The 27,197-nt window shown below is 42.2% G+C and overlaps 1 protein-coding gene and 1 long non-coding RNA gene across 3 annotated transcripts in view; both read left to right on the top strand.

Moving 5' to 3' along the window:
- nsmfb (NMDA receptor synaptonuclear signaling and neuronal migration factor b) overlaps positions 1-8,344 on the top strand; it is a 48,941-nt gene extending 40,597 nt beyond the window's left edge. Inside the window, exons 15-16 of the mRNA XM_053421408.1 lie at positions 1,678-1,753; positions 8,247-8,344. Coding sequence (XP_053277383.1) covers positions 1,678-1,753; positions 8,247-8,344 — 174 coding nt within the window. The remainder of the gene's footprint in view (positions 1-1,677; positions 1,754-8,246) is intronic.
- Positions 8,345-25,856: 17,512 nt separating this feature from the next.
- LOC128438977 (uncharacterized) lies at positions 25,857-26,981 on the top strand. Of its 2 annotated transcripts, none has more exons than XR_008338400.1 (3): positions 25,857-25,895; positions 26,656-26,779; positions 26,892-26,981. It is a non-coding gene; the product is annotated as an uncharacterized LOC128438977 (long non-coding RNA). The 2 variants fall into 2 exon arrangements; XR_008338401.1 differs by lacking the exon at positions 25,857-25,895 and adding an exon at positions 26,328-26,521.
- The last annotated feature ends 216 nt before the right edge of the window (positions 26,982-27,197 follow it).

Raw genomic sequence — 27,197 nt, 5'->3', positions numbered from 1 at the left:
ATCATCGAGCTAAATAGTGTTAGATGATACTTTGGATGTTATAGGTTGTAATAAGGTTGGCATTAACAAATATAGGTGAATGAAGGTGTTTTCAATTATTTCATTTACTGACTTGTGCATTGGGAACACCCATTATGAAGGAGAGAAGCAGTGCAGGTATGAGCAGCAATATTCTATAAAACCCTATTGGCTTAAAAATAAACAGTAATTGAAGATCTCAGTCCTGAAGTTATTGTAGTAATGAAATTCCATTAAAGCATTTCACGGAGAGCATTTGAGTGAATGAGAGACTTAAACCCTGTCAACAACGTTACAGACATTTTGCAAAACAAACTTTTTCCTCTGGGTTTGAGCCCTGCGACCACATCTTAAGTCTCTAAGACAAATGATTTCCGGAGTACAAATGTTCTATAACTGTTTTTTGTGTATCCATGTGCAAATACAAAATGAAAATATCACAACCTCCTTCGCACATGCACAGTGTTGGTTTGTGCAATGAGCATGCACCAGAAACAACAAATATTACTTGGCCATGGATTCTTCTATGGTGTTTCACCCAGTTTTGATGAAAACTTGATTGTTACTTACTGGCCTGTCATGCTTGTTTGAGCGTTCGTTGTCATTATGTGTTCTTGTCGGGACAGAAATATTTTGAAAAGCTAAAATCATGTGGAGAAAGATTTTTCTTAAAAATGAAGGTGAAAAGTATCTGCAGTAGTGTAAGACAAGCCTTAATGTCTTTTCAATCTGTGTAATAAACGATAAAGTAGGCTGTTAAAATTCAGTTTCTTATAACTAATAAAATAGTGTTTGAAGGGACTCGAGCCTCCTTTGCACTCACATAGTCATTAATCACTGTAAAACAAGTTTCCCACCTGTCAGGGACCTCAGACCCCTTTTCTTTCATAGGTCATTACTTTCCAATTCACTGTTACTCTCCGGCCGCAGCATGGCTCACTCATCAACCGGTGTCTGATATCTCACAGGGCTGATATTTTTAATGTTTAAAAGAGCCATTACAAACCAGACTTCTGTGGATGAGCAAAAGCCTTTTGTCAAATATATGCGTAAAGCAGGCAACATTATGCATTTCATATCTGAAAATGGCTCAAATATGTCCTACTGTATATCCAGTAAGGTGTTTTAGGTGGAGAGCATCTTAGCAGAGGGAACCAGCAGCCTTTAACGAGTACATTTTATTTGTTGCTCAAACTCAGGTTCCTACTTACAGTATATCATGAATTACCTCACCACCTGTAATGGTGAACACAAACTTCTGTATCAGCCTTTGAAGGCAGCTGCATTGAGCGAGGAGACTTTACTCTGCGCTCCCTCCCTCTGTGACCCTGCTCTGCCTGGTCTTTGCATTACTATGGGTCCACTCAGACAGATGTGTCTGTATGGACAGAAAACATCACCATGAGTGGCTTTCACTTATACTGAGCTATTACAGTATTACAAGTGGCATGATGACCTTTTTCATATGCACTAAGCTGCAGCGCTGAATAAACAGAATCAAATTGCTGCAGGGCCCCCCTCCGACACTCTCTCTACATCATCGCTGCTTTGTCGGTTTTCATTTCCTAGCGCCTGATGTTACTTCGGGGAATTAAGTATTCTCTCACTTTTTTTTTCACTCTTTGTATGTTTCTCTCTCGCTCACCTTTTCCCCTTCAGCTTATTCAGACTCTGAAGAGGCTGATGAGACCCACATCGGTTGAATTCAAGTCCCCGCTGGAGCTGTCTGCACAGGGTGAGAGCACCACACACACACACCATATTAGTGGTTTTCTGCTGTCTTCATGCTCATTGCACTGCATGCACACACACACACAATTCAATCAGGAGAGACTTGATTTTTCAATTTAACGAAGTTTATTTTGACAATGCACGTAGAATGTGAATATTTATAGTCTTTGGCATTTTAGACCCTTGTGTGATGTCATCAGGATTAGAAGGGGGTGGAGCAGAGCGTCGTACAGGAATACCCCCCGGGGTCTAGACACTGGTGGTGGTTCATCAGTCAATCGTTTATTTGGATGGCCCATATATGATCATTGTCCTATTGGACTTCCTAAGTGTGACATCCTCTGTCCTTAACCCTCTCAAGAGTAAGGAATCCACAACTTGTCGCGCAGAAATCACATCGCGTCAACACCCACCGTGGCCCTTCGCGATGCTTGTTTTAATTAAACAGTCGGATTCCCCTGGTCCGCACCAGTTCTCAGTCAGCTGCTAGGCGCCAGCCGAGGTGCACCGCAGGGTTCCCCCAGCGGTCGCCGTAGCTGAGGTGATCCGCGAGAAGGGCCCGACACGCGTCCAGAGTGGCCGCCGCTGACCGCGTACCCGGTCCCCTCCAACGGCCCGCCTTCCGCGCCGGCGATGGACACCGCCCCGCGGTACAAGAGAAAGAAAGCCCCCCCACCAGTGATGCCGTGAGGTGCCACCGGATGAGGACCTCCCGGTGCCGCACACTGAGCCTCCGGCGGCGCGGAGAGGAGGGCGACGGAGCGACTGCTCCCCCAGCCGCGGCACGTGCCCAGCGGTTTTACCACAGATATGAACATCGGCCAATGATATCGGTGAAAGTCAAGTTTATTACCGATAAGCCGATATCAGTAAACGAGGCGAATATCGGCCGCTACCGATGTTCGGCCGATAAATCGGTGCATCCCTAGTTGTGACATCTGGCGCCGAACTGAATTCCCGCTACTAGTCCTCAGATGTAAGATGGTTTGAAATGCCGGACGTCCATGCAGCAGCAGATTAATGCACACACTACATTTATATGTACAGGTTTAGGTGTTATGTGAACAGAGATGCAGAACAAAGTCCTTCAGGCGAAATCGTACATTTATATAGTAGATGTGGCTCATCCTTTTCTCATGTAGATCTTGGCTGATTCGAGGTATTTTAACAGGGGTTTGTCTTTTAATAGAGAGAAAGAACATGGAGGGGAGGAACTTGAATTGGGCTGGAGCAGGCATCTGGACAGAGACGTCGGAATGTCTGGAAATTAAAACGGGAAAGAGAATCAGCTGGGGTGTTGAAATGCCCTGGTACATGACGTGCAGTGATAACGAAGTTGTGTGTAATGGCAGACTACGTGATGCTTCTCATGAACGGCATAATAATCTTACATGAGGACCGCCCTTTGTTGACTATATTCACCACCGTTTGGTTGTCGCAGAGGACCGAGATGCGTTTGCATTCCCAATGCTGTCTCCAGATGGGACATGCCACAGCAATGGGGTAAATTTCCAATAAAGCGGATGATAAGTTGTGTGTTGGGAAGGAGGGAGGCCAGCGGCCACCGAACCACTGTCCTTGAAAAAAACAAAAAAAAACAAAAAAACCTGGATGGGGCGGCATCCGTGAAGAACTGTAAAGAATCGGAGGAATGAACCAGGTCTTCATAGAAAAAAATGACGCCGTTCCAGTGGTCGAGCAGATGAGACCAGAAATGCAGGTCGGATCGGCATCCTTCGTCAAGCAATATTTTAATCTGTAGATTCGGAACGGAGGTTGCTGTGTCCAGAAGACGGGAGATAAAGGAGTGTCCTTGAGGAATTACTGCTGCTTGGTGATGTTTTTTATGTCGCTGTATGTTTTTGCGATTTCGTGAATACGCTGTAATTTCTCTGATAGGAGGGACGCTTTCATCTCAATGGAATTTAATGTGATGCCCAGGAATTCCAGACTGGTATCCGGGCCTATTGTTTTTTCATCTGACAAGGGAACACCGAGGGATTGAAAACAACATTTCAATTTGAGGAGGGACGCGCCTAAGCTGTCTTGGGGAGGATCTACCAGAAGAAAATCATCCGGGAGATGGAGAACAGTTGGAAATCTCACTCTGTTCAGCAGAATCCAGCACAGCGCCTCGGACAGGTGGTTAAAAATGCTTGGGCTACTCCTACCACCAAAAGTTAGTCGTACCGCGAAGTAGAATTTAGATTCTCATCGGATGCCAAACAGATTCCACTGTGAAGGATGTATGGGGATGATTTTAAAAGCGTCAGTGATGTCTGCTTTTGAAAGCCAGGCTCCTTGCCCTGTGAGTTATATTAATTTGATTGCGTGGTCGACTGTGGCCTAATTGAGAGAAAATGGCTCTATTGGAATGGTACTATATATGCTTGCGAAGGGGCCGGAGCGGGGGGGCTGAGAGATCGATAATTAATCTCTTTTTCCCCGAATATTTCTATGTGGCTATGCCTATGGGGTTTGAGAGAAACACTGAGAAAGGAGATGATTTAAAGGGACCGATGATTTAGCCGTTTTCCACTTCTTTCTCGAGCAAATGAGAAACAATTCCTGGTTCATTTATTGTGGACTGGAGTTTTTTGCCACTTATGTAACTGTTGGAGAGGACGGGACCCCCGATTGGAAGCCCTGAGAAGGTCCGGTGATTAAATAGTTCACGAATACAGAGTCGGGATGGCAGCGCAATTCTGCCGCTAGATATTGTACGTTAATTGGTGTGGAGGGATGAATGTTCAAAAGAGCTTTGAACCACAACGTTTCTGCATCTGAGGTGGGTTCCGGAATGGAATCGGGCGTCTGGGGCAGACGGACTTGGGATGTGCGTCTTTGCAGAAACTACAAATGTGGAGAAGTTGGCAGTTGGGGAAAGTACACAAATTAAAGTTGAATTTATGGCATATTGCAGACTGGTTGAAATGGTGCACCTGATGGCCTGAGTTGTCGTTGTGCTGAGATGAGGATGGACGGGAAATTTTGTTGTTAAACGGCAGAAAAGGTGCGTGTGACCCCTATTTCCGCAGGAATAACATGCAATTGCTTGAGCGCCTCCAGCGACCAAGAGGAGCAATTCTATGTCTAGTTCGGACCAGTTCAGACATGTGTTGTATTGCGCTATGTACAGTGCGGCTTTGTGGTATTGGTGAAATATCTTCCTTCCGTATCTTAAATTTAGGTCGCCGATTAGCATCAGGTAAGCGTCTAATTCCTGTCTCCGTTCAGGGTAGACGGAGCATATGGTGTCACGGAAGATGCCGAAGGCAATAAGGAATTGTCCAATTGATAAATCTCTGATTAAAAGCGGATCAGTGGTTTTGAACACAGCAGTTAGGTTTTCTCCTGTGGCAATTGTTTGTCGCACTCTGGCGATGGCAGAATGAGGCCGACTAGGTTGATGTCTTTGCCTTGTAATATTTTTGATCGGAGGGGTGCGGAAATGTTAGCAGCCTGAGGGATGTATGGCCTACCTATTCCAGGGTCGGGAAGGCTGAGGCCAAGGTGTGTTGGGAGTTTTCGCTGGGTAGGGAGGACGTGTGGGTGGCTGTTTGTGCTAAGGAGATTTGCGGGGCGCTGATGTTTGTAGAGGATGAGGCGAAATGTGCAGCGTTTTCGAGCGTCTCCAGCCGGTTATCGATGTTCTGTAAGGTTGTGGCCAGGGACTGCAGGGTGGTTGTCAGCATGTCACCTGGAGCTGGAGTGGGTGCCGGCGCACAAGATCGGGTAGGTATGTTACTTATCTTAGCCACGGGGGCCTTGGATGAAGCCGCTTTCCTGGTTCTTTTGCGCCCGCGGGCAGGCGCGGCGGAGAAGTCGGCTGGGTTAGATGGAGCGTGCCCTGGGTGGGAGCTGGGGCCGGGTTCAAGAGATGCATAGTCTGCTAGCTCGCGAAGCTGAGCAGGAAGCAGGCCTGGAGCTGGCATGATGCCGTGATCCTGTAGCTGGGCGATGAGAAGGTCAGCCTCGTTTGTGCGAGATCCGGGATGTCGTTCGGCCAGGTGAAGGCTCTTGCGCCGCCCGCCCGAGGAGTTGGAGGCGATCTCCTGAAGCAGATCCGTGTTAGGATCAAAAACCTCCAGGGGATCGTCGTTGTGGGAATCCGACATGATGATGATCAGCAAGTATATATAAGGGTTTACGGAGCGTGCTGTACGCGAGTCACGAGTCACTGCATTGACGCTGGCTGAGGAAGAGAAGAGAAGGGATTTTTCAAGTTTGACAGCTGCTGTATAACTGGCTGCGGGAACCCGCGCAGACCTGATTGGATGTTTGTGAACGCCGACGATCAGCTGACCAGTATGCAGGTTAAGTCCTCCTGTGGGCGTTCCTAATATTTAGGACCGCCTGCAGTCAGCTGATCTGTATGCGGGTTTAAGTCTTCCTTATTGAACTTTCGCTAAGCTCCATAACAACAACTACATCCAGTAGTATTTATATTGAATTAGCACCATTGGCCTCACTGGTACACCCACTGAATGTTAATAGTGGACATAAATCAATGCCAGTATGCTGCTCAGCAATGAAGAAAGCATATTATGGAGTGAAAATACAGGCGTGAGAAGTTTGCGCAGCCTTCAACGCATCCCTCATCAATCATTTGTCTGACATCTATTGATGTTGTGCTAGTTATTTTATTATGAAAATGTCATTATCACCTGTGTGTGCGCGCGTGTGTCCCATATTGAACTAACCGTACTCTGGCTCACCTTCACCTTTGTTCCTGTTTACCATACATGTGCACATGTAGTGCAAAAAAGCATTCAGCACTTATATTTAATTCACATGTCTGAATTCTCAATTTCCATGAAAGACAATTCAGTAGCTGGCCACCTATTGGTTATTTGGTTTTGAGTTAGAAACCAAATTAAACTATTACTAACTTATAAATCTGAGGAGTTAAGTTGTTGAAGGAGAGCTAGAGGAATGACAGTAGATTTGTGATAAGGGACCTTTAATGTATGGATGTATTCATTTGAATTCACAGCACTCTTCAACTTGTTTTGGTTCAATATTTTATGTCACTGAAGAAGGTTAATTGCTCTACAGCCAGGTAATCGAAGAAGTCAACCCCATGTCGACCGTCTATTCTGCAGTCTCTGACTTCTCAGTGTTGATCATCAGGACTTCAGGGTGCACCGTAACACTGACCATGTCACTTTGTGTGACAAAAGAACACACCAGGGATAGAAAAGAAGTCAAAGTATTGTAGCCAGGATGGAAATCTGATGCATACCCTTTAGCCATCGGCTACATCCCCAACAATACGCTTCAAATGATGATGCAGTCACCCGTTCTTGTCTCGTCTGCCAGAGGTGAACTCAAAACGTCAGTCAATAACCCTTCCCCAAACTCTAGAGTACACAATCTGCTTCTTGTTTGCATGAGCACACACATGCCAGTGAACGTGGAAACTCCTGTGGATAGGATGGTACACAAAAGGTGTGAACACAACATGTTCTCTCAGGTGTGGCCCAAAGCAGTTGCAGTGAGTCAGTGTCGTCTCAGTGCAGTCAGACATTTGTTCTGGAGGGTGAGACTTTGAGATTCTGGATTTGACCTCGATCCCTCCTGTGTTTACTTTCTTGTAACCCCTCCTGACACATCTCTCTGGACTGAACATTCTCGCATGGGTTTTACTGATACTCACATTTTTTATGTGCAAACCAAACCAATAGGGTAAAAATTTAAGTTGGTACCGTTCGTGGAAGTTTTAATGGCGAACAAATTGATTGAATTGGCAAAAAATGTTTTATATAGAAATTTGTCAAGCAATGACTGATGACACCCTGACAGAAAATCAATCACTGCACCTCCATGACCCAGATCCTGCTCCTGCCCTGATTACAGTGATATCAGCAAGTCTGAGGATGACAATTCCCATTCCAATTACCCTTATTAATCATGTTTGATGCCCGTAACATACAAATCTTGAACAAAAGGTGTAATGAGTTATATCACACTTAAAATAATATCACTGCAGCCAGTTGAGTATATTTTTTATCTTTTATATATTTTATGTTGAATGCTCTTTCTGATGCTGCCTGGGTTTAGGGGAGATGGAGATTTAGTACCCAACTATCACCTGAGCCATGCCCCCCAACCCTAAAGGATTACACATGTACATCACGGATTACATCTCTTTTATTGACTTTCAACTTCACGTGTGTAAGAGGAGGTTTTTTTTATCCAATCACCATTGAGCGATCAGGCCTGCAGTAACTTAATTTGCTCAAGATGGATGGTTACCCTGAGATGGCAGACAGCCCAGGCATTAGGGTGTCAGAACACATACACACAGATACAATATAGACAATAGACAACGCAAACAAGGTAGGACACGTGGCTCAAACATTGTGGTCTGAACTGAGCTGTGGATTTGGAGAATTGTTCCACCATGAACAGATGAGCTCAGGTTTTTCAGTATTTTACAATTTTGCACAATTAACTTTGTTGTTTTTTTGTTTTGTTTTGTTTTTTTGTTGCAGGCAAAGAGATGATCGAGATGTACTTTGATTTCCGTCTGTTCCGCCTGTGGAAAAGCCGTCGGCACTCGAAGCTGCTGGACTATGATGACCTATTGTGACGTCGTCCACTTTCTGTTGGCCTGTCGGCCGGTTATCTCATGTCTGAGCCTACTGATGTACGGTGACAGGGCGTTTAGCTGAAGGGCCCTTCAGAGGCACCTAGACCAGCTCTGTGGCAGAGCATGAGCAGCAACGCAGCTGGCTCTGTTTTTCACCTCTGAAGTGATGGAGGTCCTGTAGATTCAGCCAGTGGTGTGCTTTTTCCTCCCTTATCCATTTTCCATTCTGCCTATCTCTCTGAGAAAAGAGAAAGAAAGGGGCGAGAATAAGGAGGAGAAGCGAGGGACTCATCATCCTATCCTAAATGTGTCATCAGACACTAACTAGAGTTTAGATTCCTGAGATCATAGCGATAGTGATAGCAGAGCGACAGAGCAGAACGAACTCCACGCTTCTGAGTTTAGAGGGTGACAGATTTATTTATTTAGTTGGTTACGTTTTGCCTCTTTTGCCTCAGCTAATCTTTTAAGATGCAGGTCTATAGGACAGACGTATTTTCTCTGTCATGTGTGGAAGTTTTCTGCAAGGGAATTATAGCTTATATGTAAATAAACAAGTGCTTAGCAGAGCATCAGAGAATCGATTTCCAGCATCTCTTTGTCATGTGAAAATCTAGACAAATTAATAAGATCTATTTAACACAACTGTTTTAAAACTTCAAATAACTGTATTAGCATTTTTTGTACAGATTGTTGTATTAACTCAGGTTAAATCCCTTCTTTGATACTAAGAATTGTATTCAGTGTTTGCAACATACTGTAGATCAGAATCTGATGCCTACATACTCCACACAAAGCCATCGCCAGTGGGACATCATGACCGTCAGGGATGTCATATGGAGGGTGGAGGTTTCCTATATTTTCATAGTCTGTAAAGTCAACAGTAGCCAAACACACAGATGTATCTGTGCATCTTTCTGAACTTGACAACATTACGTTTGACCTGGCTGAGCCTACACCAGCTTTTCTTTTTGAGCTGTCGGTTCAGGGGTACTGAAACTATTTAGTGTGTTTGTGTGTGAAGAGGTTGCAGGTGGAGTCTATAACACCATCGGCAGTGTCTTTATAAGGAGTAGTAACATACATGCTGCACTGTATATTTACTTTATTTCAACTCTCCATTTACTCTCATCTTTTGGAGTGAATCAGAATTTCTTATTGAAGACTTAGTTTGACGTTTTCAAAGTAGCAATGACGTGGTAGAGGTGACACTTAACTCTGAGTTGTGTTTCTTTCCCCTCACCACTTCACTTTGGTTTATGTGTTATAAAACAGATTTGCTGATTATCACAAGACAAAGGTCATTCATTGTCAACACTCATGTTTGGTATTAATATCCATTTTTAAAAAACGAGGACATTTTAATTTTAAGACTTTTTAACTTAATGAAGTTAAGGTTCAAATTTGCAGAAGCAGAGTGTAATGTATTCTGACTAGTTTCACATGTTGAGCAGTACCCCTTGTGACAGGGCCCTTAATAAAATCTTCACCAGGCAGAGAGAAATAATTATAACCTTTCTTATGACCTTATCTTGTTGTTGAGTTATTTCAGACTTGAACTACTGTAACACCCATCTTATAACAAAGCCACTATAAGCCTGATGCTGCATTTCTGTCATTGTCTCTAGTTGCTGAAAACAATCCTGTTTTTTCTTTTGTTTAAAGCATTTTACTGTATAGCTACGAAATACTCACACTATTGCTAAATATCTAGCATTAATTTATTTTATGTTTCTAACACTAAATATTGTTGCTTAACTACTGGCATTGGATAAGTGTAGTTTCAAAAAGGAGAAGTGGCATTTATATCGCACCATTTCAAGATTGTGCTGAGGTGGCCATGTCCTCTGTTATATTCATGTATATAAACATATAGCTACATCATCACGCAATGTCCTTGCAAAGATAGGGGATAAAGGAAAATCCACTGTAAGTTTAGGCTTTTTTGCTTTTTCATTTTGTCATTAACTTGGTTGCAAGATCAAGATTCAGGGACTATCAGTGTAGTCAGACAACAGTATGTGTCATTTATTAACACACACCTCCTAAATGCTTATCCCAGCTTCCCTGCACATTGTGTGTCGTGACTGAGCACTTTCGCTGCTTATCGGTACATTCAAGTCTGTCAGTGGTGATGCTTGCTGATCCATGTGAAACATTTGAACTGGAAGAAGCGTTCATTGCAGTGGAATGAACATATTGAACTTATGGGCTCTGTAAGGAAAAATGTGAACCAAAATGGAGATACTGAGGCATTTAACCCCGCCCTTTTTGCCAGTGAGTGGGTAAAACATTCTGTTAAATAATTCTGAAGTTTGTTAGTCTTAAGAGGACTGTTCTAATGAACTCTAGCCCTTTAAGTGGATGAATAAAATGAAATGGACTATTCTTGACTTTCCTCAGATACATTGATGCTGCTCTTTGCATTATTTACTTCCTACCATGAAAGTGAGCTGACGTGTTTTTCTATATTTAAGATATTTGTGTATCACTGTAAATTTTGATTTATGCTTGTGCCACATAAAATGCTCACACATACAGTATATACTGCTGTCAAGGTATCGTGCCACAAACTAGCTTGTGTAAAATTGATTGTGATAATTTGGTGTAATTACTGTAAACAGGTAAGACCATAGTGGTTACTTATGTCAACACAAAACGTGTTGGAAACACTGGTATGTTTATGTGTTGGAATACTAATATTGCCCAGTTGTAGCAGTAGTTTTATGCATAAGTAACTACTCCTTGTTTGTATCATTGTTCCATCCAGCACACTGTAAATTCTGAAACAGTATTCGGGTACTTTAAAGGTCCAGTGTGTAGAATTTGCCGGAAATTCTATATAATGTTTATAATGATGTTTGCATCAGTGCATAATCACCTTAAGCTAATAATCATTGTGTTACTACTGAATAGGCCCTTTATATCAACATTGTGAGTGGGTCCTTCACCACAGAGTCCACCATGTTGGACTACCATGTTTCTTCTACAGTAACCCTCAATGGACAAACCACACTCTTGTCTTTTACATTAAGTCATCACGGGCTCTCCAACACTTAAAAGGGAAGGGTGAGAGGCTGAGTTTCCAGTTAATTGCAATCTGCACCCTCACCACTGGATGCCACTAAACTTCACACACGGAACCTTTAATTACCTGAAGTGCAGAGAGACATGCTCATATTAGAATCAGAGCTTTATTTTGAAATTCCCGTCTTTAATGACTTATAGTTGTGAGTGTTATAATAAAAAACTTTCGGTGTTTGCTGTAAATGCAAACATTTTCACCAGTTAAATTCATTGCCTCAATAAAATGTGTTACATTTACACATCAGTAATTCCATCAGTGAGTACGAGTGAATAGAGAATCAATTACATCAACTACAAAAACTAATTTAGTATTTATTTCCAATTAGCATCTTCTGTTCGTGGTATATCACTGATCCTGTCAGTTGAACACTTCTAACAAAAATGTTTTACAATCTTTGCAGGTATGTTGTTTTTCTACTGATGGAATTAGTGATCTGATCATGTATATAATGCTGAAATTATTGTGTGAACTAGTACCAGTATTTCCACCTCGAACAATTTATCTACGTTTTATATGAATTGTATTCATTGTCACACAGTCAGTAGACATTCTTGCTGATGGTCTTGCATGTTAACAGTCTTGATACAACCTCAAAAGGAATTTAATGTCCATTCCTGTTAAAATCATAGAACATTTAAAGGTGTATGAGAAACATCACATCCTGACTGTAGCTCATGACATTTGCTGTCTTGGCAGCTTAATTATCTCTTCACTTAATCAATCTGTCTTTAGAAATTGTTGTTCATTCTATGATTTTGCTTCATGTAGATATGTATTTGTTAAAACATCTGCCGATCTGCAAATCTTTTTTCCGTAGCAATAGAGTCCTGTTTTTAGTACATTTCTTTAATGTACAGGATGGAGTACATTGTTCAAGGTATTTTTTAGTCTGTAATACCTTAGATTTTTAATGAGTGCTGTCTGATGATGGACAAAAACAAAGTGAGAAATACATGGAAGACTGAGGCAGCAGAATGCAGCTTGTTCACTGCTTGGCTCCTTAATATTCAAATGGAGTTAAGTCTAGCACTCGTAGACTCGTTTGTCTCCCCTTCCTCCTCTGCCTTGAGTTTAAGTGAAGCCTTTCCCCCAAAGCCTAATAACACACCTGCTCAAATGTGGGAAGTGCATCTTAAGTCTATATATTTGATCCTGCTGCTGTGTTGGATTCAATAGCAAGTTACACTCAGAATTGACACGAGCCTGAAGGGTTTATAATGAGTTTCCTTCACAAAGAAAAGGGAGATTCATCAAGCTCATTGAATTCTCCTTGAGGTTGTGATCAATTGATACTCGACTCTCTGAGCGTTGTAAAATGATTGATAGCTGCTCATAAGCTGCATAGTTAGCATCAGCTTGCTTACTAGTACATTACATTAGTAAAGTAGTAAATCCATGCTGCAAAAAGATCAGTTAATTGTTTCTGTTAGATTTTTCTGTCACATATACATTTTAACATTGTTAAATTCTAACCAACTGGTTAGGTTATTATTAGTATTATAAATTAATATTATTGTTCTTTTTTGGCTACATGTAAGCTATGGATAAGGTGTTACACGCTCCTATGAGACATACACTGAACTCGGTAATCTCCTGGAATTAATTATCCGGAGGGGCTGTATGTGAGAATGCATGTGAGTCTGCTGCTCCCGACCTTCTTCAAAGTTTCTCGGGCCAGCCCCCTAGTAAAAATGGCAGATAATGAGCGAGTATGAGAATGCAGCAGGAGAATATTTGGACGATTCATTGCAAGAGGGCCCATTGATGATGTTTCTAGCTCACGAAGGATGCAAAACCGAAAAAACAGACAAAAAGAATACAAACATCTCAGGATGAAAAAGAGGTGACAGATGTAGAAAACACAGACGAAGATGTCAACTTGGAAAGACGCCTAGAGAATCAAGAGCTTTTGGTAAAACGTGCCCCGCCGGGGTTGATGTGCTTAAACAAAAATATGTGATCTCCACAGGGGAATTTATAGATATGTGTCCTTCCTCATGATGCCCCAACCCTCCCCTGAACGATCCAGAAATTTCTGTGCTGTTATGAATGTGTCTGAGGCCAAGAATCTCCTGCTGCGTTCTCAGAAATGAATGTCAAGAATCTCTTGTGGGGACATTCTTTGGAGTTCATGTCTGTGCTGTAAAACATGAAAACCAAAATGAGATTAAAATGGAGAAAAAGCTAAAACTCCATTTAATCAGAGAGCAACCATAGCTCAATGCTAATTATTTAATTTGAACCCCTCTGCGCTTCATGCCAATTCTTAATAGAAAATATATTGCTTTATGGTGCACATGGGCTGTGGAGGAAGCAGGAGACCTCATGTAAGATAATGTTCCTAACACTGAAGGAGTCAAGCAGTGAGACCTGCAGAGAGTCAAGCTATAACAGCCATGGCAATCTTTGGTGGGTTGCCGGCAACTTTGAGATAACAACCAAATATCATGTTTACACAGATATCTTGGCCTCCGTGATGTCTTGTATTCATATTTGGATAATCCAGTACACGAGTTAAACAAGCAAGCGACACACAGTTTGATTTGTCTCGCTGTAACAGCCCTTTTCATTTCCTGAGAACAATTATACAAATCAACAGATTGATCTGTGAATACCTTCCCCCTTGCTTTCAAAAGCATTGTTGCAACCCCCTGCTGCTTTTGACGTTCTTTCCATGAAGATTGCAAGGGCTCAGTTGGAAGTGTGATTTGAGTTTGATGAGGATGATGGATTATGCTGCTTTGATTACCCTGACACCTCCAGTGGGGGCTGTGATTGTATTTTCAGAAGAAAGGACAATAATATGTGTATGTAATGTCTGTTTCATTTTGCATCAACTTCTAAGTCACCTAACTGAGCATTGGATTTTTGAATAACTTTCTCAGACTAGCAGACAATAAAGACTGTACGAGTGATTGATGTTACAATAAGGTTATTGATAAAGAAAATCTTGTTTACTAGTTAACAGTAGAAAGCAATTACTTTTACTGTATCTGGTGATTTTGATACTAGTAAAAATTACAAATATATCTGGGTAGCTTTGATGAGCTTTTGGGTTCTTCCTTAGGATAGAAATTAAAGATGGAACTTAAATTGAAGGTGACGACTTATTGTATCTGAACTACAAACAAAGGATTGTGATTGTATCGCAATTAGTTATAATTTGTTAATTTTTTTTCCTTTTTTTTCTAGTAAACATTAGTCCTACACAACCTGTGTCATTGTCTTGTTATTGAGTGAGTGGTCCTTCATACTTTATAAAGATTTAGGGCTCTACCCAGTAGGCAGCAGAAACTTGAAAGATGAAACAACACATTCTTCTTCTTTCAATGGACATGTTAAACACAATATAAAAAGAAGGCTAAAAAATGACAGACTATAAACACTAGTGCTTCTGTGGCAATGCTAACATGCTAATGTTTAGCTTCCTCCCACAGTCCAAAGACATAAGCTGCTTAAGACATGCCCTGGACTCCACAGCTCCTCTATATGTACTCTGCCAGGTTTTGGTTGAATGAACACTCAATTTGCCCATGATGAGTCATTCAATAATTAGGTGTACATTTCATATAAGCCAAAAAGTGAAGAAATAAGAGTGCTTCTATGCAAAAAAATCTAGTTGTTCCCATAATATACCCCCATAGTGTTCCAAATTCATCATTTGGCAAGCTTAAGCTCTATTAGCTTTTTTAATCATTTTGTCAACCATTGTTGTCTAACTGATTTGAAAATATGAATTTTGCGCTGGATAACAGATATTGTGGGTTGCTGTCACCAGGGATAAAGCTTTTTTCAACACAAATCCACATTAAACTGAATTTAGAGTTATTCAACATCCTTATCTAAGACCTCTCTCTCTGGACATGTCCCCATAATTTTTGATCATTTTCAAAAATCTAACAAAACACAGTTGACAAAGTTACAATAGTTGACACGAATAACACAATTGACAGGACACGTAGGAAGATAAAGAGAAACCTCTAATAATGATTTAAAAATGTATTTTCAACTTAATTTCTTCAACACTTAAAAGGATAGTTCACAGAAAAATTGAAACGCACTCATTATCGACTCACCACCATGCTGATGGGGTGGGGGTTTGAATCCACAAAAAACCTTTGGAGTTTCAGGGGTAAACAGCGTTACAGCCAAAAATTTGATTGATTATAGTAAGTTCTTTAAATGTAAGAAAAAACATTTCAAGGTTTACTTCAACACGAATTTAACTCACTGAATTCAACATTCCCCTCAGATTTGAAGTGATATCATATGGTGCTGGACATTTTACTTTTGAGCAAAACATTGCTGAGTTACATGGGTTCTGTAATTCTTTAACATAGTTGACAGAGATTACTCGGACACACAAAGTGAATAATTTAATGTATATCAATAAGTCAAACAGTTTTGGCATAAACCTGTCATGTTTTAGTGATTATTTTACAAACATAATGATGAAAATAATATTCCAAAACATTTATCCTAGTGGTAATGTCAAGAGCCAAAGTTGAAATTTAATAAATCGGACAGCACAAAAATTTCAACTATAGTATACAGATTTCCTGTAAAATAAATAATGGAACCTGTTGACTTTTTGTTTTAAATGGAAGAAAAATGTACCCCAACATCAATTTGATCATTGCTTGAAGAGAATATTTAGTCAAATTGACAATAATAACCGATGGTCAAGAAACGTACCCTTATTATAGAATGACTTATGGATATCTGCAAGTAGCGTAAATGGTTGTTTTTTCATTATATGCACAGTGATAGACTGTTAACTTGTCCAGAGTGAACCCCACCACTGTTAGTAGGGATGGCTCCAACCCCACTGTGTGCCACAAGGTGTGAGGAATGGAAGGATGGATGGATAATCTATTGTACTCGAAATCATGACTGCAGCTTCATGGTGATAACAAGCAATTCATTCTCAGGGACACATCATATTTATTGGCCATATGACGCAATGTTTCAAATTCCAGATTAATCTATGTAATTGTTGTCAATATATTTAAATAAAAAATAAGAATAGATAATAAGAATGCCCCGTAAAAGAGGAGGTTGAGAGCAAAATAATAAATGAAATAATCTTACCACCTCCTCTGGCTGTTCAGCCAGGAAGAGAGAGTATTAGGGATATTCGGGGGGTTTAATGAACACTTTCACTCATTCTGACGCCGCCACAACTCCGTGTCATAGTGGGAACTTACAGAAACAGACCTGATCCTGCCTCTAAGCTGCCTCCAGGCTTGTACGTCATGCTTAGCTGATGAAACCTTCTGTGACTGGGATCATCAAAAACTTATTGTGCAGGAGCTCACTCTGCATCCGGAGCACAGGGTGCATGAGAAGGGTTCAGGAAGTAAAGATAATACAATTAATTAGAGGAAGGCTTCCCTGTCTGTGTAGTAGAATGGACAAAAGTAACGCTGTACGTTGGACATACCTGACGCCATGCAGCGCTTGCGAAGATATGAACACACTACACATCACTGGGCCTGAGCTCGCTCCCTCTATTCCACCCCACATGAGATGAAAGATCCTCTTGACCCAGGTGGGCTATCTCTCGACCAACACTATTTAAAAGCATTAGTGTGCATCGCCATGAACACACAGCGGGCGTTGGGTGGCGAGGACAGGGGAGAAGGAGCAATAGCCATCAAAGGTGGAGTGCTTGAAGCAATCTGAAACTTCATAGTGCTTAGGCTGAGAAGAAAGACGTTTGGTGTGTGTGGCTGTCAAACATATATATTCATTATTTTTATGAAATAATTTTTTCCTTTTTTTCTTAGTCCTTCTGAATCTCTGGCAAACTGTTTTTTAATGTACATAGTATAAAGGCATCTTGAAGTGCTAATATGCATCGAGGCTCCTCTGTGATTAACAAATGTTATTATTAACTGAACAGATAAATGCAACATATGTGCAGAGGCGACTGGTTTGTTAGCTACTGCCATAAAATGGAAGATTCATTACAATCGTACTGAAGTCCCCGTTTGCGTTCAACAACTTAAAGGTAAGGACCAAACAAAAGCACATGGATGTTTACGCTGATTATGGGTTCACTGAATAGATTCAGACAGTGGTTCACCACGCACTGATGCACACAAGTGGCATACAGGGAAACTGTAACCCACTGAAGTCAGCAGCACAGTAACCAGCATGTGATGAATAATTGTAGAGAGGTTGAGGTGAAACCCTGGAGTTGTCAGCTGTGCTTATGCTTGTGTTTCAGGCTCCTGTAGGCGGAGTCAGACCCTAGTGATCAGCAGGGATGAGGCACACCTGGGCTGAACAATACTTAAGAGGCCTGCAGACTGGTCTCTGGTCTCTCCTTCACCGGGTCTACCTCCACATGGACACGTGGAGGTTTTCTTTCTAGTTTTCTTTATAGAAAAAATACTATAACTGCAGAACTTTGTGGCCTTCCGTGTTTCTTGTTGCACAACATGAGCCCATGTGTAACAATAGTTTGAAGTGAACTTCACCCTTAAGTTATGGCGGAAGTGTCTCTCTCTGAACACAGTGCTGGGAGTCAGTTTTGAACTTAACCTTGACCAATGGTTCTGTCGAGCCCGGTCCCGACCGGACAGCGTCCTGTTCGTTGATTTGAGGTTCAGATGGGAAAGGCAATGAGTAGACAAATTCAATGTTCAAAAGTTTCACAGTAATAAGTTTATTGTATAAGAACAATACTTACAGAGAGTCTCTGGGGTTCTGCCGGACACGTCACCAGGTTCACTGGATCATTTCAAGAAGAAGCGAACACACATCTTAAGTCCACAGTATTTATCAAGACACAGGGTGCAGCACAGAGGCAGGTCTTTTTCTTTGAGGGAATTCAGTTATTGGCCAGATGTATACTGTTTCCTCAGAGTGCAGTTTTTTGCAAGCACATCACTTGTAAGGGAAAATTCAACCGACCAGGTGCCCCACTACTGTGGCCTTGGCAAACAGGGAGTTTGCTACAGCGGACGGACACAGCAGATTAGACACAGAGGAGGATTTCCTATATTTTTCTCACCACGTTTTATGAAGCACCTCTCTGTATTAGTTCTGGCATGTCCTCTCTCTTTCCTGAGCACCCGTGCCTGTTGTGCAAACCCTGCGTCTGAGTCAAAAAGAAACAGTTGTAGCATAAGCTTAATATGGAATATGCAGCTGAAATTATTCATAGGATACAGGTAAAATATAGTCACAAGATACAGAGAAACATAGATATCTCAACAGTTCCCAACATAGATGTCACTAAATAAACCAATTGTGCAATTCTGTGTTTAAAGAGTTTTAAAGAAATTCATGAGAATTGTATCTAATTGTTTACTCATGACATATCTGTTGAAGAGCTTTCTGTGGTCACCTCACAACATAACTGTAGCATTCCAGATATGGCGAGAATGTCTTTATGTGGAGACCAACATTTCAACCATTAACCACAACACTGCCCTTCTGCTCCCGTTCGCTTGTTATCCAGCAAGAAGATCATTCTTCAGATCAAACCATGCCTACCATTGTTCTTACCCTCAGGTGCCATAGTTCTCTTCATGTGCCTCATCTCATGGCACCATCAGCTCAACTAGACTTATTTTATGGTCTTTGGTTGACCACAATAGTCTGGACATAGAGTTCACCACCTCAATGAGCTGCAGACTCCTTCCCATGCACATCCACCCTTATCTCCCAGGACCTGCTGGCAGATTGCAGCAGATAGGCTTTGATCTTTCAGGTTGAGAAAGGACCGATTCTCTCGTTCTGCATCCCTCCCACAGTGGTCAGGAGGGATCATGATACAAGCATCCTGTTATGTAACCACCTGTAGCATCCTTGGCTTAAATATATCTTCTTTACTAGTGCCTATATATTTTATGTTGTCCACATACTGCACATTAAAAAAACAGATCAGAAGCTTTTGGTGCAGACACTGTAACATTATTTAGCCAAAATGTGTCTCCTTTCTCTTTCATAATCGTCCCTGCAGCAGACGTTTGATTCGCTCCAGCTTAACATCATGTTTTTTCCTGATCCTCAATCCAATGGGCATAGATAGGCACATTGAAAGCAACGAAACAAGGATACAAGAGTGATTAGATAAGTGGCCAATCAGGGAGGCTGTCCTTGATTGTTTTTCTCAGTATTAATCGAAAACTGTAGTTAATCATTGAGAGGCAAAGACTTTCAGCTTCTTAACTCTACAAATACATGAATAAATAACCTTTTTAATATTGCATTAAACAATTCAAGATAATCTGGTCGAGAAGACAGCAACAGGGTAAAAATGGAAGGGCCAATAGCAAGGGGTAGAGTTAACTGCAGGCTGTTATCAGTTTTTAGTGAGCTATTACATATTTTAATTGCTCTATCACAGAAGAGATATGGAAAATATTTCATAGTGTTTAGGAAAAAAGGAAATGAATGTTTGTGTTCAGAGAGGATCCTTCTGATGATGAGAAGACACACATGGAGTCAAGCAAAGCTTGTTACGGTTTGGTGGAGGAGATGGACCCAGGATGTAGAGGTTATAACAAAAAGGGATTTTAATATACAAAAAAAGGTCTTTAACAAGACAAAAAACAAAACAGGAACACTAACACAAGGCGCACGGGGAACGAGGAAGCTGGTCGAGACAGCAGGAGCAGACAAACCATATCTCACGAAGTGTGGAGAAACAACTAGTACAACCCGACAAAGGGCTTGGGGAACACAGAGGCTTAAATAGACACAAGAGGGAAGGCAGGAGCAATTACCCACAGGTGAAACACATGAGGACTGGGAAGACAATCACCGAAAGGAAGTGAAGATAGCAACCACACACAAGGGACAGATACTACAAAATAAAACAGGAAACAGAAAATACACAGAAGAGACTGAAATTAACAAACTAAAATGACAGGACACCACAAAGCTGTAGGATGAATTCAGTTCAGTGAATGCATCGTGTGAGTAGAAGCATGCAGCCCCCAGGTACATAATTACTGGATGTCTCAGGAAAAGAGTCTCGACAGTGAAGGAGTGCAGAAGATCTAGATCAATGTCATTTGAGGGGAGGAACAGGAGGACTGGCTTACAAAGCCAAGTCCAGTAAGTGGAAGTGGTTGTAACAAGTAAACAGGGGAAAGTGTATGACCAAAACCCCAGTACCCAGGGAAATCTCCAGTGGATGCAGACGCAATGATGTATGATCTATTGGATCTATTCTATCTGGATTCATTCATGGCTGGATTTGACACGCTAACGATTTTTCCTCATTCCTTAGTGAGGGAGAGCATTGGACGTAGCTGAAGTCCTTTTGCCTGACCCGTACCAAAGACATGATGCTGAGGCAGAATGAATGATTGATATTGCTAGCAGTAAAATCATGCAGTGCATTTTTTTTAACATTTTAGATATATTGACCTGGACGAATACAGTTGACATATGTAATTTAACTGAGCCTTTAGGTTTCTAGTCTCAGTGAAAGATGGCCTCCTTCATCATGTCTCACTGTAAAAAAACAAACAAGAAGAATTATGAATGCTGTCAGCATGATTAACCTTTAACTTGTTTGTTCTCCTCCTTCAGCCTCTCTGCAGCTGAAGTCCCCCCACTCTCTTTGTTCCTCTCTGTCTACCACAACACACACACACACAAACAAGCAAAGGTCAATTGGGCTGAACTCCAGGTATAGATCATAGAGTAGGGGTCAATCAGGACACATTAGACCTGTGTGTGTGTGTGGCAAGAGTTATGTAATCTACTAAAATCAAAGAAACCCCGACAAATATTAATGAGTTAATTATAGTTACATATAGGACGCTGTTACGGCTGCAGACATCCCCTGTCCGTGTTGGTATGTATTGTGTGTGTGTGTGTCTCTCTGTGCACATGGAAGCCTTGCAGATGCTCGTCCTCCTTACGGCCGGGTGTCAAAGATGGGGATTCCAATTGGAGCAGCATCAACCCCAAAACACTAATCAGCAAGAAGCACTTAAGGAAGGAGGCCGTATATAATCTGTCCAGCTGTATCGGTCGGGGCAGATGTTTGTCCTGTGTGCTTGCCAAACTAGCTGAGATCGTGTTTGAATTGACTTTGACTGAGTCAGACTGGAAGTGTTATTGGAAAATGTATGAGTTTTGATTTGAAACTGTTGTTGTGTTATAAGTGAGTTTCGTTTTGGTTTACTCAAAATAGCTCTTGTTAAGATTCATCCCTTTGTTATATTTGTTTTTATATTCGAAATAGCACCTTGTTGTTTTTTGTTGTTAATAAATATTTCTTGCGTTGTCCTGCAATCTTAAAACCAGGTTTAAACAGCTTTCAAAAACATCTGGTTTTACGTTGCCACCTCATTCCTACCGAGCCGGGTTGTAACAACTGCCGACAGAAAATGCAATCGCAGATGATTATTTACCTTGCAACGTGTGCTTTTTTAAAATTTGATTTATGGAGACATAAATGAGAGTGCGTCAACAGCTCAGAATGCTGCTTCAGCTCTTCTGCCATACAGACATCAAAACGGTGCTTAAAGATTGTTTGCAGAATGATGATAGATAAGGTGTCTCTTGGAACGAAAAGTGACCAATTGATATGTGAATTTGGCGAGACTGCTGGAGAGATTTGAGAGTGATGCATCAAAAGATATTCATGTTAGTCAAAGGATGAGGGAGCTGGAGATATTTGTATTTGCTGCCAAGTCCCTTGATCACAAATTAGAAATAATACCACAAGATGTGATAAAGCGTCAAACATGTTTGAAGTCTACAGAAGAGGAGGCCAAAGAGAAGCTCATGGAAGGACTTAACCCAACAGTATACAGGACTCTCAGTGAGTGCATTCTTTTCAACCGAAGACTGCAGGGTGAGGCAGCAAAAAACATTCTGCAGACCTACAGGGACAGAGCCAAACGAGGACACTGTCGTTCAAAACTTAAATAGGATTTGAGTTATGAGTAAACCTGGTTGGTGATCCGAGGGAAGAGGGGTCGAAAAGTGTCTGTGCTTCTTACAGAGATGAGTAAATCGCTTGACGTTCTCGTTGAAAAGTGTGTGTGTGTGTGTGGGGGGGAGCCCTTATTTTGGACAGCAATTAATACGATTTTGCAAGACAGAATTCAGATTCTCATTTCCATGCCTCAGACTGTTTCAGGAAGTATGCAGCGACAAGTATGGCGACGAGACCTGAAACATCAACCCAGCTCAGGAAACATCTGGCTTCATTGAGTCAGATATTGAACCTGAAAGAAAATGAATTGGATCAGCTTGGTAACTTTAGGGGACATGACATTCAAGGTTCATCATGAATATTACCTGCTAATAGAAAACCCACTCCAGATTGCAAGCTGTTACAGTGAGCTCTACGGGCGTGTCTCAGCTGTCAGTCTTCACTCGCGCTCCTCCTCTTTGCCAATTTATTGGTTAGCCAGGAACTAGGAGTCAGCACTGGCAAAATGGCACCGGGTGAATGCCCACTGCGAGCCTCATTTTCACTCTTCAGAAACCAACGGGTGACGTCAAGGACACTACATCCCTCTATATATACAGTCTATGTTGCAAACACAAGCAAGGTAGTGTTGGCAATGGAACTCAGACCTGAAGTCTGAAAAGGCAAAGCCCTTAATAGGCCGTAAGGTGAACCCTGTTATCGTTTCATCCCGCTCCACAGTCTGGCATCTACACATTCTACAATTACAACAACGACATGCGTCTGTGCAACACAGTCCTGCAGAAAAACAGGAACAACTGCCTGTCTCACTGGCACTTTTGCAGCCGCAGTGTATTATATGCAAAACACTGTCAGGGGCCGGATTTCTGGTCATCCAGGTGTCTGCTTACGGCCCCTGGAAGCAAGGTACACAATGTCTTGACAGACAACACTTTCAAATGCAAGTCATCAGCAATGTTGACATAATGATCCAGTGTTGGCTCCTCAGTGGCGCCTATGATCCAGCTAACTAGATTGTATAGTGCAAGAGGAACAACAGTTTGTGCTTCAGTGACATTCACATTTTCAGAAGTTGGAGGCCATGGGCATGACATGCCATGAGTGTCACTAAGATACTGCTGTATATAGTGTCCTCGTGTTGTTTGGCACTTTGTTGTCCCTTTTTCAGTCTCTGTCTGTCTGGCTCAACTCACTAAACAGTGTGGTTTCCCCACCTGATGGATAAGGTAGCATGTCCACGAGTGTATCTGTTGACAGAGTCTATGCAAAATCCAGCTCGCAGACGTTGCGCTTGGTTGGGATGTGGAACACCACGAGTCAGTCTCTTCTTCAACATATCCTGTCTGCAACACAACAAAACCGTGACAATTAAGAGTCACAGGAGTACCATCAAAAACAGAGAGGGGTGGAGGTGGTACAAGACATTACAAGCTAGAACCTATCTGCCATACAGCACATTTAACACCAAAGATGCCCAAGAAAGGCACAACATCACAAATCACACCACAGACACACACTGCACATCAGCTGTTCTCCTTGTTGCCAACTGGTACATGTCTGTGCAAACAGCAAGACTTGAAAACTGTTTCTCCAAACAGGCCTGTCACACACATTTTGTGTAAAGCTGGCCTTGCACATGACAAATAATAAGACTTGAGAGAAAAATGCATTGCAGTTACCTGTGGTTTGAAGCATCAAGACCTTCATTTGCTTTCACCAGTTCAGTAAAGGCCTTCCTCAGCTGGCCCATTCTCAGCACCTCTTGGTTGACAAGCAGCCTGTGGCGAATGATCCTCTCACAGAATATCTTATAGCTGACATCAAACATGGGCTCATTCCTAAAACACATATGATTGAGAGGTAAAGACATGAATAAGTGTTGCGATTGTGTGCACATACAACAGAATGCAGATTGAATGTTTACTTATATAATGTTAAGTTAGTAGCTCCTTGAAATGCAATATAATAAATAACTTACTGTTCTTTCTCTGGTTTTTCAGGCCTCGTCAAAAACCTGGTTTATTGATTGTAACAGCCTTTGTGGTACTGCACCTCCAGAGCCACACAGTGTCTTTTATATGTATTAGAATACTTTGGTCTTCCTTCAACTCGGCAGCTTTCTGCAATTGGCCTTAATGAAACAAAAAGGATAGCTCAATGAGTTTGTTGACATATCTCTCACACATAATTGTACCTCTACCACTGTGTGTGTGTTTGTGTTTACCTGCTGTTAATGTTTCAGCCTTTGACAGAGGATCCCTTTGTCATTGCCTGCTCGGTTGATTAACTTCTCCTTTTTTTGGCAAATTATGCACAGGAAGGAAGGACTGGGCCAGAGCTTGCGATTGGCAGCCCTGGGGTCGGATTTATAAAGGATTGCGTAGGATTCCTACTAAAAGTGTGCGTACGCACAAAAGCCAGAAATGGCGTTGGCCAAAGCTAATTCCGATTTATAAAACCGTGCGTACGCACACCTGAACGCAATGTTCACAGTTCACCTGGAAACATTCGTACGTGGATCTGCCTCCAAATCCGCCCTCCACACACCCACCGTCAACCATGAATGGTCAATGCAAAGCACGGCACGAACATTAAATCATGCCGCTGACCAATGGGTTTCCACCGTGAGTCCTGACGGAGGCACGGCATCAAGCGATGTGAAGAGGAGGTGAAACTTTCTGACACTGACATCGAGCTGTTCCGTTAGTGAGGATGAAGAGTGACTTCATGGGACAGCAGTGATGTCACTAATAAAGAAAATACACTGACACTCTGCTGATGCTGGGGATAACGCAATGTGTGAGATCAGAAATCGCTGAACCCTCGCTTCTTCCATTCACATGCACACATCACGCAGAACCCCGCACCACTGTCAAGGCAGTATTTATTTAGAGAATCGGACCGATTCCCTCACATCAGTGGATCCTTACCTCAACTGGGATTTTTTTTTGGGAAAGTGTCTTCATTTCTTAAAGGGGACATATTATGAAAATTCCACTTTTGTAGTGCTTCTACACATTAGTTTGGGTATCTGGCATGTCTACCGTCCCAAAAACTCTGGAAAAAAATCACTCCCGCGATTTGTTGTGGTTCCTCTATTTCAGAAACTATGTGCTAAAGTGCGTCCAATGGAATTTCCCCCGAAATAGACGTCATAGTCGAAAAATGCCCATTTAGTACATTCCCCCATAGCTCTATGCACTCCCCCACTACCACTCGACCCACCCCTAGATGGACCCTCCCACTTTATATAAGCTCGGTCCACCGGTATCCGCCATTTCATTCTTGCAAGCCTTGGAAAACCTTGGATTAGCTAACAGCAGCATGGATCGGTGGTCGGCTGCAAACATGTCTTCATGTGACTCCAGCTTCAGAAGACACAAGATTGAGATGGATTGAGTTCATATATGATGGCAACGTTCCTGCCACCACTTTGAATCTGACTTTTTTATCAACCTGGGCCAATATAACGCTGGATTCTCTAAAAGGTTGTTATTGAAAGAGGGTCGGTGCCATCTTTCCATGGCAATACTGAAGACGAGGGAAATGTAAGTATTTTTTTTTTTATAATTCTGGTATTTGCTTCTTTTAGACATTTTGTGTGGAGGCTAGTGCCGTTAGCATGTTGTGCCGTGTGTGTGAGGGGGTGGGGGGCTAGTATGTATTGGTGGGGGATAGGTAGGGACTTTACAGGAGTTTTCATTAATCGAGGATGGCTGGCGAGTCCACGGTGAACGGTGGCATCACATGGCAGGTTCGTGAGTGTTGTGCTCTCCACGCTTCCCCCCCCCCCCCCCCCCCCACCCCCTCCGCTCGAGGGGCCGTAGCACCTACTACGAGCCCCTTAGGAGCTACTACGAACCCCGGTCAAGCTGCTACGAGCTCTGGTTGTAGCTGCTGGAGCTTGAAGTTAGCTACGGATGTTTGTAGTAGCTGCTACGAGCTCCGGTTGTAGCTGCTGGAGCTTGAAGTTAGCTACGGAAGTTTGTAGTAGCTGCTACGAGTGTCGGCCGTAGCGAACTTCCAGCCCAGTGCTGCCGTGGGAAAAAAAATCAGCGGCACAGTACTAACGGGAGGACACGCGAGCAGGGGGAGAAAGCGTGGAGAGCACAACACTCACGAACCTAACTTCCAGCTACAGCTGCTGCTACGGGCGCTCGTTCAAGATACCGGAGTATGTTGTTGTCATAATGTGCGGGACTAGAACGATTATTCATTACCAGCCCTAGTTGGGGAAATGTGCCCTTGTATCCTTGTATGCATGACAGTAGTACAAACATGAATAACATTGCTGCTTTTGGTGTTCAGGCAAGCACATCTGTTCACGGTGCTAGGCTACATCACGTAGCATGCCAGACGGACCCACCACAGATGCGCACACATGGAACGCAGCTTTCTATGAAAACACTGCGACCTCACTACAAAAGTACAGGTTGGTTTACCCTCAGTTACTTCTTCATGTCATTGATTGTGTCTCCGTGTTAAAGTTGTAACAGCATCTCATTTGTTGTGACTCCATGGATACTGTGTCTGTTTTATCATAGGCACACAGAAAACTGTGCTGCACTGATGTTGGTGTTGGGACCTCAGCTGTAAGAGACCTCGCTTGGAGGAGGGAGAGGACAAGATGTGACTCAATATTTAATCTAAACATTTCAATAATCAGATAGATTACCATCCTACACTTTTTTAGCTGTTGCAGCCTTTTGGTGAAATCTTTGTTGTTCTAATAGAATGGAATCTTCCAACCCTGTTCATAAGACACCCACATATATTATCTATGAAAACTGCCTCCTGGAGCTGTTTGAGGTGTGTCCTGTGTGTCGGCGGGGGACAGATGTAATATATAA

The sequence above is a fragment of the Pleuronectes platessa genome, chromosome 4, assembly GCF_947347685.1.
Source record: "Pleuronectes platessa chromosome 4, fPlePla1.1, whole genome shotgun sequence".
NCBI classification, from domain to species: Eukaryota; Metazoa; Chordata; class Actinopteri; order Pleuronectiformes; family Pleuronectidae; genus Pleuronectes; species Pleuronectes platessa.
The sequence above is the reverse complement of the archived record's forward strand: the minus strand, read 5'-3'. Positions and strand labels throughout refer to the sequence as shown.